At 33.8% G+C, this 14,976-nt stretch overlaps 1 protein-coding gene across 2 annotated transcripts; it reads left to right on the top strand.

Moving 5' to 3' along the window:
• The first annotated feature begins 1,324 nt into the window (after positions 1–1,324).
• Positions 1,325–13,870, top strand: LOC106712599. Of its 2 annotated transcripts, none has more exons than XM_045683189.1 (11): positions 1,325–1,759; positions 7,900–7,962; positions 8,799–8,965; positions 9,485–9,605; positions 9,674–9,795; positions 10,742–10,965; positions 11,497–11,629; positions 12,341–12,466; positions 12,859–13,030; positions 13,435–13,521; positions 13,683–13,870. In XM_045683189.1, the coding sequence occupies exons 1-11, from the start codon at positions 1,592–1,594 to the stop codon at positions 13,773–13,775; spliced, it is 1,476 nt and encodes a 491-aa protein (XP_045539145.1). In that variant the 5' UTR covers positions 1,325–1,591; the 3' UTR covers positions 13,776–13,870. The 2 variants fall into 2 exon arrangements, with proteins under 2 accessions (XP_045539145.1, XP_045539146.1); XM_045683190.1 differs by lacking the exon at positions 1,325–1,759 and adding an exon at positions 5,084–5,203.
• The last annotated feature ends 1,106 nt before the right edge of the window (positions 13,871–14,976 follow it).

Genomic DNA, 14,976 nt, shown 5'->3' with positions numbered 1-14,976 from the left:
GTATTGCAGGGTGTATTAACAGGCTTACAATCTTCCATACTAAATTTCTTCAATAAATTTTTAATGTAGCTTTCTTGTTTCAGTGTTATACCTTTCTCAGTCTTCTTAATTTCAAATCCAATAAAATTAGTAGGATCATTGAATATGTTTATTTCAAATTCCTTTTCTAGGCAGTTTAAAATGTTTTTTAATGTTTGCATTTCTTTGGCTAAAGCAAGTCCAATTTAGAATCAAAAAGTAATGCTCTTGTTTTTTCTAATAATGTCCGGTTTAGGCGTTCAGCTTTGCCATTTAATTGTGGTGAGTAGGGCACTGTGTAGTCTAATTTAATGCCTTTTTGTTGACACAATGCTTTAAAATCGTTACTTGTATACTCACCTCCGTTGTCGCATCTTATAGTTGATACTTTACTATTTTTCTCTCGCTCCGTTTCTTCAATGTAATTTATAATTTCTCCTTTTGCATCACTCTTGTTTTTAAGTAAATAGATTTTTGTAAAATGACTGTAATCATCCATTATTGTTAATACATACCTGTATCCATCATGAGTCTTCACCTCAAAGGGACCACAGATGTCTGTGTGTATTATTTGTAAGTACCTTTCAGCCCGAGTTCTGATTGTATTAAATGGTAGTCTTGACTGTTTTGCTTCAGCACATATTTTACACTGTTCTTGTAATACTTTTGGTCCTTGTATATTTATGCCGTCTGCTACTTTTGTTAGTGTTTCTAGTACTGATTTACCCAGGCTGCCCAGAGAAAACAGTGCATAAAAGAATAAATAAAAAACAAAATGAATAACACAGACGAAAACATAGAAAAACTTACAAATTCTGACAATTTTCACATTTGGAAATTTGAGTTTAACACCCCCCAAAACCCAAAGTTAATGATCCAATTTATAATGTACAAAATAATATATCGATTTCCAACTCGTTAAAACAGATTTTTATTCGCCGATTACTTACTATACTTCGTTAGACCAAACCGGGCTCGTTTTATATCATTACTTAATTGACTATAAAAAATTATGACAAATAGAAATTGTTTTTTAATTAGTTAATAAATGTTTTTCTAAATAATACATTTGTATATGATTGTTTCAACCAATCTGAAAGTATGTTAAAAAGAATGCTGTGATTAGAGAGTGGTGTGAAGTTTACTTATATTATTATTGCCCTTTACTAGTTTACAAGTTCTGCCCTTTACTTTACTTTATTATTATTGCCCTTTGCTAGTTGGTATAAGTGAAATGGTATCGTGGCTTAGTATTTTAAGTCGAAAAACATATTATTTCTTAAACCTTCCAATCGATTTGCGTGGCTTTATCTCTGAAGTGAACATTTCGATTTACGAATATATATAGTCTGTGTGATTTTCATTTTATCTGTGACGATCTTTATCAAATTGTCAAAGATCTGTCCATCTGTCCAATTGTGTCCGACGATCGCCAAATAATTATACAATACTACGATTAATTTATTTGTTTTAAGTTTTGGGGTTATTTTTAAACTATTTTAGAGTTTAGTACTTCATTATAAAGTAAATTTCGAGGCAGCACGGTCTTCAATGCTCTAAGAACTATAGCAAAATGGGAAGTCATAACAGCCATGAAAAGTCTTCAGTCGAAGGAGGTAGTGGTTCCAGCACTCCTCGAGGATCTCAGCGAGGTACACGGTCCGGTTCAAGTGGGGAACTGCCTGAGAAGCCAGAAACTTCCCAAACCACATCTATGGTTCCTGTTGAAAAACTAGCAAAGGTATGTTATGCAAACAAGGTCTTAGTCAGGGTTAGTAATAGTTTTCCTTCCCTATATAACTAATAGTATGAAAAATGAATTAATGTTTAACCTTGTTTCAAATTCATTTTTTTTGGCTAAAATACTGAGTTGTCGTTTTTATGATAACTGCAGTAGAACTTGTATTTTTCCTTGATTGCAAAACAAGTATGATTTCGAGATGCAGGTTTTAAAAGTAAAATATCGTATTAAACATCTTATTCATTATCTCAGTATTGCAGTGGCTTAAACAAAGCACATATCATGATAACACAGCAATTGATAAAAAATAATTACAAACAGAAATACATAATTTCTAAGCTGTAAAAATGGTAAAACATAGTAAAATTATTGCTTTTATTACAAATTCATCATTCATGGTACATAACTATGGGTCCTATGTATAAGGGCCAAAGTAACAAATTGATGATTATTACTTTTTTATTTTAAAATCTACGTCTTAGTCTAGTTAATAACATACAGTAAACACAAATACACATTTACCGTTGTAACAATGTTTTTTTGCTAAAGTAAAGGGGTCTAGGAGGCATCTTTTGTACATGGTACTTTGAGAGCCTCTTGTGACAAGTTCTCAATTTGCACATTGGCCCTTATTTAGGAGTAGCCCTTATGTAGGAGCCATCAATAAGTATATTATGTATATTATAAATGTAAAATCCATAAAAATATCATTAGTAGGCCTAGCATAAATATTTGTGACAACCACCATCATATTGCCATTAACCAAATTTGTGCAGCGCCCTATCTGGTGTAAAGTATACCAAAAAATCTCATATTAATTTTGACTTAATCAACCATGATGATGTTAAAGTGATTGTTAAAAATATTTGTACTAGACCCATTGATTGCAATCTTCATTACATACAGCAGTTTCACTAATATTATTATTATATCTATATATATAAAAATGAATTGCTGTTCGTTAGTCTCACTAAAACTCGAGAACGGCTGAACAGATTTATCTTATCTTAGTGTTGAAATGTTCGTGGAGGTCTAGGGAAGGTTTAAAATGCGAGAAAAAATTCATACCGCTATTAAGTTTTTTTTAACTGCGCGCGGACGGAGTCGCGGGCGACAGCTAGTTATTATTAAAAATGTTATTCCACTTTACTAATTCTAAACATAAACACTATAAAAACAACATTAGATCTTTATGAAAAGGTATATGTTTCAATAAAACAAGGTTGTGATTGTATTCAACTTGATTGATTCCATTGATTATGGGGTCAATTAATATTAGAGATAGGGTTGGCAAATATTACAAAATATTTACAAATTAAAACTTAGTCGATATCTAACTTATGAAATACTTGATGGATGTTATGTAAAAATAAGCATATAATATGGAAAACAGGGTATTTTTAATTTTTAAGAATTTATTCATTTTATTACCATGAGTATCTTTTGCTGCAACACTTGTAATGACTCTATGTTTTATACAGATATCTGGGCAGTGGAAACACAGTAGAAGCTGGAAAAAGGCTTAATTTTTCTATTAAATTATAATTATTTTAACATACAAATTTAGATTAATTCTTTGTTTCTAGTTCACAACACCTTCACATTTCTCTCACTTTTCCTGTCTGAATCCTACAAAAAAGACGTCTACTCATAGATATGAATAAAAGATGTTCTTTGAGATAAGATTAATTTCAGATTATTTATTCCCACTCTACTCTACTATTGAATATTGTGTCGCTTTTTTTGCTTAGTAGTGGCAACCCTAAGCACATACGTCACGTGCAATGTTTAAAGGTGATCACATGGCGCGGGTAACATTTGTGAGATCTATTTACACTTCGTGTGATACGAGTCAACAATTTTGCGTCATTAGTATCTTGATTTTCCATGAGGCAGGCCAATGAAATTACTGATGCGATTATCGATCACAATTCTTCAGTCATTTTAGGTTACATAAATATTTTAAAAAGCTTCCGCTCTTTTTTGGGATTTTATTTAAAACTATTTCTAAAATTTCGAATTACATCTAACTTAATATTATAAGTGCAAAAGTTTAACTCCAGAGCGGATAAACGGATCTCGCTGAAATCTTGCTTAGATGTACTTACATATTGTGAGGAACGAATAGGCTACTAATATTTTTTTATTACACGCGGACGGCGACTCTGGCAAAAGTTGGTTTCCCATAAAATTTTGTCAAATTTATAACCTACTATCTGTCAACCGCGACTTTGTCCGCGTGTAAATTTAAAAAAACTTGTTACGTAGCCTTTGTGTTTTATCAGACTATGTTTGACATCTGGTTCATATTTAAACAAGATCCATTGAGCCGTTCTGGAGACACTTTATAACAAACATCCATCCATCCAAATATACATATCTTCCCCCTCATTTTATTTGATTAAAAAGAGATAACAGTATAATGTTTTTGTACATGTAAACTCACGGTAATGCGTACGTATAAAAAAACGGTCGAAAAAAAGTTCTTCCAAATCCCAATATGCCTAAAAAGATTTTCAGATTTTTAGATCCGTTTAATTCTTAAACCCGCTCGGAATGGTTCGCATAATTTCGCCGCGCTACGTAAAAACGTAAACAATGTCGCCCCGTCCAAAGATTTACGTCAAATCATATTAATATAAGTTTATTAATTATAATTAGTTAATGAAAGCCAATTCATCACATGACGTCTCAGATGATCTCAGATCGCTACGAAAAAAGTTACATCTGTTATTAGTTGTCATAAGAAATGTTACCTTTGTCTTAGACATTTAGGCTCTTCGTACACAATACAACTTATATAGGTAGATATATGCAATACATTGTCATAGAGGTCGTACACAGTGCGCGTCGCCGACATTTCTTTCTGCCAACGTCAAAAACAGTACCTCGCAACCTGTTTGTCAAGATCGTCGTGAGAAAAATCGCTGCAATTTTCAAGATGGATGGAGCAAAGTTATACAGTTGACATGTTCGCGCTATGCTTGTAGTGACCGAATAGACGACTCGAAATCAAAGTTGTGTGTACGGAGCGCGCGCAACCTTACGATATTAGTTTTGACGTTGTGTACGAAGGGCCTTATAAGACTAATGGGTTTTTTATCCGACAAATGATATAAACTAACCCCTATCTTATCATATATTAGATATAACTGATTTGTTTTCATTCGTATCCATTGTTATATTAAACGCGAGAACGCAACGATTATGTCGAGTGCCGTACAGTATAATGTGGGCTTACATGCATGCTAAGTGAAGTGTTAATATTAATTTTAAATACTTGGTGACTGTATGTGAATTGATCTTTATTAAGGTATAAATACATACATTTTGTATATGTTCGTAATGGATCGTTGGAAAGTTGTCGTTAACGATTTACGTTTTACTATAGTTGGTATACAAGTGAAACAAGTCCGGAAGGCGACTGCGACTCCGACGTGTAAGGTGAATAAATCAATATCTGTTCCGAGGAGGAGGAGATGCACAGAAAGAGAATATTTCCCCTTTCTATGCATCCCCCGTCAAATCCACTTCCCTACCCGTCCGTTCCTTATAAGAAAAAGGTGGGAAGGGAAAGAGGACTACAATTATGCTCTTATGAACCAGAAACCCCTTTCATAATATCCTTAGAACATCCTCAAACTTCAATAATTTAAGGACACATCAGAACATACGTATAAATATTTCCACAAAAATATTTAAATTTTCGTCGCAATAAATGCGCTATGTATTACTAAAATAGTTTAATACAAGACTTATCGTGGGTTTTTGAGACCAAAATCTCTTCTCTATTTGAAATATATCATTATTCCTGTCATTATCATGAACAAATAGAGGTAACAATTTGTTTTTAACGAAGATTTTGGTCTGAGAAACCTACGTTTACATCCTCCTCATATTGCTAGCTAATTAACATTTTAGTAAATAAAAGCTATTTTACTTGACACTTTAAAACTAGACACTAAATTTAGTAGGAATCGGTCTTTTTAACTCCTGTGCCTAACTGCCATATCAGAGTCTTTAGGTAGCCACTAAAGAAGTGTTTAGTGTAAGTTTAAAATGAGAAATTTATATTAAGTAATGTCTAAGTTACCATACTATAAAACGGTCAATAAAAGATTGGGTTTAATCTAGTTTGTGACTGTTTAAAAAAGAACAGACTGAAATTTTATTATCTTCGAATTACTAATAGTATAGTAAACTGATAACCCATTGGAACAGTTCTTGAAAATACTAGGTACAGTCCCGAATATCTTAAACAAGATATTTAAACTTTTTACAACACAATAAAAAATGCCTGATAAGCATATAACTGCGATTTCTGCTGCGAAGGATTAAAAGAAATCTTGTATAAAATATGTTTCTTAGTGATAATGTAGCTTTCTAGTATGCTAACAGAATTTTTGAAATCGGTCCAGTAGTTTCTGACTTTATTCGTTACACACAAAATTACAATTTTTTCCCTCTTTATAATATTAGCACAGATAACCATCCTTCATATAATTTTAACTAAAGGAATGCAAAATTCGTTCATTTTATCGTTAAATATCATTCAATTGTTTTTAATAACATTCGTAGTATAACCGACTTCTATAATTACTTCCTGTTTATTTAACAGTCGCAATTATTAGCAATTGTCATCGTTTAAAGACCTATTGTCAAGATCAAAACAAAGCCTAGTCTTTATTCGTAGTATAGTAGTCGGCACATATCTTGGCAGCACTTAACACGCACAACTCGCTGCGTAGATCACAATATTAAGTGTAGCTGTGCTAAGAAATGTCTGCGCCTCCAAGATATTAGAAAAGATTTAAGAAGTATGAGTGCAGGGTAGTTGCCCCGCCCATGGTCGAACTATCCTTTTTTCGAAGCGTTATAGGGAAATTTCATAACCCCCTTAACTTTGGTTTTGACATTGCAAGGAACGAAGTCGGGTCAAGGTGGAAATCTAAAATGTACGTAATTAAATTAAAAACCAAATCGTAACCGATAAAAGTAAAATTAAAAGATAATATTGAATTTATCTAAAATTCCATTGACTGTAATCGTATAATCTTTATTAATGAATCTATTCTGAACAATAATCTAGTAAAATCTTTTGGTATGTTCGATAAAAATAGTAACAAATTGAAAAACACTTTACTTTTGAAGAATATTTATGATTGATTTTTTGTAAAATTGTAATTTCCTTTTGTCTATTTTAGGGTTAGTGGTCGGTTTTTGAACTTAAACTTAACCTTTAAATATTTTTATAAGGAAACTTTAAACGTGAACTACAATTATCTAGTAGAAAAAAACAGCTGCTAGAAGCGTACACTACTTTTTTATATTTTTTCTGTGCTCTGTCTAGATTGTCAATCCATCTATGGAAGAAACATGTTTGCTTCCGCTAATGTAAAGGTTTGTCCTAGACAGCTTTGTAATTTATGTTATTTTTATTTTTATAACCACTACTATGTACAGTGTTATTGAAGGTATTTGTCGGACATTCGAATTTAGCACTAATTGTGTTGGAATTAGGTCTTATTTTTGAGTAATTAATTTGTGTATCGCGAAAAAACGTAGGTCACCGTAAAATGTATCTCTCATTATTTACCTATTCAATTGGCGAGACGCGAAATATAAAACAAATATAACAAATTGGAAACTAAAATGTTTTTGACATATCAGATGTATGCAATTACCACTGATTTGCAATAAAAATCTATCTAAATTTAAAGTAGTTAAAAAGCTTTGTATTTTTGTGTGTTACGAAGAAACTCAATAACTACTGGATCCATTTTAAAAATTATTTTGCCATTGAAACGCTACATTATCATTACTTCTTCAAAAAGCCCAGTAGTAAAGCTAGTATTTAAAAATCAGCATATACAATTGCAATGTTTAGCATTCTTTTGCTATATTTTAAATTAATTTTCAATATACATATGTAAAAAGATTCTCATACATATGTGTTGTTGGGTCGAAATATCGTACAAGTCGCTGCACAAAAGACTATTCTTGGTGTGACTTGATTTTGTTTCGGATGTAGCGGGGCGTATAACAGCGCACAAATGACCGTGAGGCGCCAAGATACATATTTGAAATTTTATATCGAATAAAGTATTATTTGTCATCATGAATATGACTTTCTTTTTCAGTTGCTGGTTCAACGTTCACAAAAAGAAGATGGGGTCAATGGAGTTACGGAAAGTTGTTTCGCTGTAAGTACTTTTAATATCTTATTTTTCGCGTTAACTAGTAATTGTTATATTAACAGAGGTTAAGCTATACAGATATCATTTCACTTGTACTGCAATTATACTTGCAATTAGAAAAATAGCCTAAGCTACTCCCGTACCAGTTATCTTACAGTAAAAGTCCCTTCAAATTCGGTCAGTCGTGTCAGAGATTACCCGAAATAAACGCGAATTCGTGGAAAACAGACAAATAGTTTTCCGCCTTAAGCACCGTAAACTATTATACATCATGTTTGAAAAAAAATATTTTTTTTCGATTTTACTTACATGCACTCGGATTTTATTAATTTTATAGATACCTTAACTGCTGACAATAGGTATGTTGTTTATGTATAAGTGATTGGAATGATAACAAACATTGTTACATATTACAGTTCTTACAATAGTTTTCACTGTGAAAGACTTGTATGAAAACATGTTCTCGTCCGTTACTTTTAATATGTACATTTTTTAGCGGCGCTATACCTAATATAGGCCTATGACTGATATTTTCTGTCGTGTTATGATCATCTAGTCATCCACACTTGTACACATCTGTCGACCTTAATATTTGAATTCACTCCCTTCTTATACATATCCTCTTTGGTCTTTTCTAACTTAGTGCCATCCACATTTATTCTCGTTACTTTTTGTTTATGTGTCCATCATCTCCCCACTATGGTAAGTACCTACTGTCATTGCTTCAAAAAGAATAAGTTACATACTCCAATTCTATTATCATATTCCACACAGACGAGATACTATCTAGATTTAGTGTGTGTGAAATACGTGTATAGTTTTATCGGATTATTATTTGGCAGAAATACCTATTCCCAATGTATCCGGATCTGGCGCGACACTTCTTCAAATATCTGCACAAGACTGGCAAATGCAAGAACAAGCACATAAATCTGTCGACGTTCAAACAACAATGCGAACGTATTATGGCCATGCTTGATGACAATGCTATTATTGAGGCTTATGTCAGGTAATCTAAATTTATTGGTTTTTTTTTTGAACATCTTGTTTTTTTAGCCGACTTCAAGAAGAAGGAGGTTATCAATTCGACTGATTTTTTTTTTATGAGTGTTACTGCGAATCTCCGCCCCTGGTGGTCCGATTTTGATAAAAATTATTTTAATCGAAAGGAAGTGCTTGCAGATGGGTCCCATTTTTTTTTTTAAATAACTAGAAGACTAGTAGATTTTGAATATAGCTTCAAAATTTGTTGCGAAAATTAAGGACATTTTTTTTTGATTTCGTATTCGTTCAACATCATGTGTTTAATCGGATAATCTTCTGGAGTTATGTATTGACTTTTTGGACATCCTGTATTTGGCTATAGATATGATCATCGTTCATTGAGATTTAAGTTCTTTATAAATAATCTATTGTAAATAATTTACTTATTCAACATCAACAAACTATAGATCTTTACAATCCAGACCGTTTTGGATATCTGTGCTTCATATCTGATTTATGAAAAAAATTGTGTTTTTTTCCGCAGAATGTTTAGTTCAGATTCAGATGAAAGTGTTGTAACTCCAGATGGTTTAAGAAGTCTACTCTATATAAGTTACAAATTGTCTATGGACCATTATCCAGAGGGTCCACAGACTTGTCTAATGGTGAGTGACCTAATAACTTAAAAGATAAGGACCACATACTTGATCTTTGACCGAAGATATAATTGCAGATTAATAAAACTCTATCAGCGGTGATCAATGGCTGTTTTAATAAGAAAGACACGCATAGTGTTGGTTTTGTCGTGCGTTGGTTGGGAGAGCATTGTCATAGACTTATATTTCCCGTTCATAGGTAAGTGACGAATTTGTAATTATATTTTCTGTTGTTTGAAAATTGATACGAAAATTGTCTTTGCTAGTCTATAATTACTTTGTGTACCATTTTTTTATTCTGTAAAGAAATACATGATTTGTTTAAAAAACATAATGTTGTTAAGAAAAAATTCTAAGTCCCGCGTAAACTCGTTAAACTGTCATAGTGTCTTCAGTAACGTCACGCCGTGTTGTAGAGTGGAATCGTATCTATATTGTTGTGGTACTGAATTTTGAATTGTGGTACTGAATTCTGAACTATGAAAATATCGACAGTCACAATGGTGTCGTCCACGGCGTGACGTCACGCTTTCTGATTAGTGTTTGGCGCCACGTTATACTGAATGTCAAATTTGAAAGATTTTAATGTCTGTAAATATCTGTTAATCTTAATTTTTTAAAATAATTATTGTTCTTTTTTGTCACATTTCTATCAGAAACTAAATTTTATCCGAATTGTTCACGTAGCATTCATCCCAGGCCTACAGGCCTGTATGTGGGATGAATAATTTTGTGCTGACTTTTTTGTATTTACTGAGTCTAAAGTTTTTGCCCGTAATTAGTATATCTATGGCTCCTACGAATAAGGGTCAATGTGCAAATTGACAACTTTTCAGGAGAGCCTCTCAAAGTTTTAACCATATAGGAAAAGATGCCGCATATGCCATTTTATTTTAGCAAAAAAATAACATTTACATTTGTAAATGTGTATTTTGTTTAGTGGGTGTTGTTAAATAAACTAAGAGGTAGCTTTTAACACAGAATAGTAAAAATCGCCAATTTGTTACTTTGGCCATTATAAGTAGGACCCATCGATATTTATGTCAATACCATTGTGAGATTGCCGCCTCCTGTAGAATAATTGTGTCATTCAATTATTCCTCTGAGCGCTATAGGGTATAGTCAGTCGGGTTTATTTTGTACAGATACTGCGTCCACATGTTAGCAACCCGTCATCGTGACATCGAAGCGCACGTGGAATCAAACGGGTCTGGCGCGGGCCTGGAGCTGGCGACTCCTGTGCTGGAGCGCGGCGCGTGGCACGCGGGCTCCGGCGCCCTGCTCCCCGTCTCCGCCGCCTGGCTGCTGGCCGCCACCGCCCCGCCGCTCTACTCCAGACCGGCCAAACCTCCGCCCGCACAACACTCGGGTAAGTCTACGGCAAAGGTACTGGTAACTTAACAGTGGTAGACGTCAGCAACAACAACATCTGTTGCATCAATTGGTCGGCTCGCCCGGGGAAATATCTCGACCACACAGAAGCCAGGCGTAAAGTGGAAGTAATTCCACGTACAGTCTGATGAGTGTGGTACCGGAGGCCTAATTTTAGTCCTCTTTCCCTTACCACCCTTTTCTTATTAGGAGAGGATGGGAAGGGGAAGGGGAGGGGATATAGAGGTGAGGAAAATATGTTTTTTACTACATTCTGATTATTAAATGTACACAACTTTTTGAATTGTTTTTGCTGTTGGTAAGAAATGCACACTTAGGGATGTTTTCCGATTATCGGAAATTCAGTCGGAAAAAAATAATGCCATTTGGCCTATTAAAAACATTGAATTAATTGATTTAACGGGAAATAATCTCTCTTATTTATTTTGCTACACTAAGGAACTCTCTTAGTGAATACATCAATTTTGAGTGCAGCATTTTTTGTTATTCACTAGTAATATTACGCTAGGCGGTGGTTCAGCGGCGGCGCTGTGGCTGGCGAGGCTTGTATGTGCGGTGCCCTCGCACTGGGCGCCGCTCTACGCCTCGCGGGAACACGGCCTAGGTGCTAACCGCTTCTTACATCACACGCTCGCGTACAGGTATACGGTTATTTTTAAATTAAATTGAAACAACCGATAACAAAACTTACATTCTTTAAAATGTCACACAATTAATCATGGGTAACTCAAAATTGATGATCTGCAGATCAGATCATGGTTGACATGAAACGGATCAGTGAACTGACTCGTATCTCAACTCAATTTGTACATGTAAAGAGTTTTTAGCTCGCGGCTCGTCTGCTCTCACATACACTTCGTATAAAAAGCAACTAAAATCGTCGAAATTAAAATTGTTTGATTGCGCGCTCCGTACACACAACGTTGTGTCGTCGACGCAAGTCGTATATTCGGTTAGTACATGTAGCAACTTTATGTGAACTGGATAGATTTGTTCTGCCGTTTAAAAAAATGCAGCGACTTTTCTCACGACGATCTTCAAAAACCCGTCGCAAGCGACTGGCTCTAGCAATGACAGATAGAACTTTGACATTGTATTTCGTAAGTCTCTTAGCGATTGAACTCGCTGGGTTTCGAAGATTAACTTTGTCTTGTATATTAAGGGCATTATAGTAAATGGTAATGAGCCGTGAGTGAATTTAGTTATTGAGTCGCAACTCAACGATTCAAGTCTATGTGACCTATTTGATCCGGTTCAGAGCTGATTTACCTACACACAATAATTCTTCCTCGGATTCTCGTAAGATTTTTTTTTCTTCGGATTGGTCGTTATATGTTGAGGTTTTATACCAGGGGTCCAACGCTAGTGGTGGTTGCGGCAGAGGAGATGACAGCTGTCATAGCGTGTCCTCAGGAGTGGAGAGAAACGCACCAGTACTGGGGCGGCCCAGACTGTGCTCTCATACAACTCTATCCCACGTAAGTTTTGAATCTGCACTTATAAAAGTATTTAAATAATAATAACTATGTTCCGTGAACAGTATATTCCTATTATATAGGTCGTGTCAATCTTTTTTTAGTTCAGAGTAGCTACGATGTTCCGAGCCGACTAGATATTTGAAAAAGGTTATACCATTTAGATCCACTGCCGATAATGAACGATATATTTGCCTCTGTTTTGTAAAGAAAATAAGAGGGATGATGTCTTTACACAATTAAGCCCACACTTGAAAGTCAAAGTTGCACTTCATAGAGTTAAAATTTTATTCGTACATTCAACGTGCAATCTAAGACTTAGCAACATATCAGAAGTCTTCCTAATTTACTATAATTATTGTCAAAGATTAATTCTTTTTCTGATATGTCCATAGATTCGCAGTAATAGAGCACGCACCAAAGATGCTCTACCTGAACACTTCAATCCGGGGTTATCCGCACGGGTTACGAGCTGGTAGCGATCCGCGAAAGCCTTTGCTGTCCGTCAACGAGGACTTTGACTCCTTCACCTTCCAGGGCGTGCCTTACACGATACAGGCTATCGAGGTAGTGTTGTTATAATACTTACTGATCAATACCTAAAATAATCTATGGTAAATATTATGCTCTACGTCTTATCACAAAAAAAAATCATAGAGTAAATTGTTTAACACCTAGCAGGTTGGCTGAAATTCATTGTTTTATAACTAATAATATACTCTGTGGCTTCTATTATCTATGTCAAAGAGTAAATAACCATAGAGTACACACAGTATTACAATTGCGCAGAGTTGATGTTATACGTTTTTTTGGACTCCTGTTAAATTTATGGACGATAATAAATAAATTAGTTTATTAACGTGAAAAAAGTTTCATAATATGCTCGTGTCAAAAATATACATAAATATATCTTGAACCAATTTCATTTTTGTGTAACATATTTTTTTTTTGTCATAACATTTTATTTTAAGGTATGGGGCTGCGGTGATCAGACGTCGAGAGAAAACCAGTTAGAAGTTAAGAAATGGCAAGTACGCGAGGCGGAGAGACAAAGAAGTGTAAGTGCGCTTGTTATGAAAAAAAACTTACTTTATAATCTCGCTCGATATATTATAAACTGACAAAAAATTTCTAATCGAACAAATAATTCATTATTAGTTAATTTAATTTTTTTTTAATTTTTCCACAATAATTTAAATAAAACTTTTAAAATTTTCAGGTCAAACTATCCGCAGCTGATTGGATAGAACATCCCGATAGATATCTATTAGAGCTAGCGGGTAGGCCACAATACAATACCTCGGCAAGCTAGTAATATAACACTGCAGCCCACGGAGAACACTGCAGTTTGGGGAAACGGAACATCACAAACACAAATAGTTGGAACAAACTGAAGTCAGTTGGAACATACTGCAGTCAATTTGAACATGTTGTAGTTAATTGAAACATATTGAATTTAGTCGGAACATACTGAAGTCAGTTGGAACATACTGGAGTCAGTTGGAACATACTGGAGTCGGTTGGAACATACTGGAGTCAATTGGAACATACTGGAGTCAGTTGGAACATACTGGAGTCAGTTGGAACATATTGCAGTCAGTTGGTACATACTGTAGATAGAAATAAACTGCAGTGTCAGGGAACATACTGCAGTGATCGCAAAAAAAATGTAAATAAATAAGGGACTGTTGTTAAGTGATCTTAAAGTAATTTTAATGTTGAAGAATTTTTTTTTTCTACTAAGTCAGTGCCTTTTTGCCGATATAATATTTTTGGTCGATAGAAGTAGTTTTTTTGATTTCCTTTCGATTCAAATATTTGAATTTGATGCCTTCACTTAGTTAGCAAGTTCAACAATTAAATATAAAACTTTCTAGTCAATTAGTAGAAAGTATAAAAAACTTTTTAAAAAAAAATTATTTTAACCAAAAATTTCGAAATGTTTTCATTTGATATTATTCATGTGTTTTGCTATTATTGGATCTGTTTTTTTTTTATTTAGATAGTAATGGGATAAGGAAGCTTGCAAAGACATATAGCATTTTGATCAAAACAAATCCATTCCTTACACATATATTCGAAACATTGTATAAAAACATGTTGTGATCACATTTTGTATTTCTTTGGCAGAAAACAAACGTGATTACAAAATGTTAATGTTTATGTGTGTGTGAACTCAAGATTGTTTATATAACATTATGTTATTTATATACTTTTACAATAAAATGTTAACAGACGCAGTAAATGACTATGTTTTATAGGAAATCACTTCTGTCTACTTTTTTTATTCCTATGTATTATTGTATATTGAGCATAATAAATGTATTACATTTTTGTATGAATATTTATAACATTTTTGTATGAACTAACGCTTTATTTACTATTCATCATATAATAAAACGATACCCATTTATTCTCTGAAGTTAGTTTAAACTTTGTGAGCGAGATGGATGTATACAAGTGAACAGGTGGTATGAAAGAGACGGAATATAATTGCTAACTTCGGAGATCTA

The sequence above is a fragment of the Papilio machaon genome, chromosome 21, assembly GCF_912999745.1.
Source record: "Papilio machaon chromosome 21, ilPapMach1.1, whole genome shotgun sequence".
NCBI lineage: Eukaryota > Metazoa > Arthropoda > Insecta > Lepidoptera > Papilionidae > Papilio > Papilio machaon.
The sequence above is the reverse complement of the archived record's forward strand: the minus strand, read 5'-3'. Positions and strand labels throughout refer to the sequence as shown.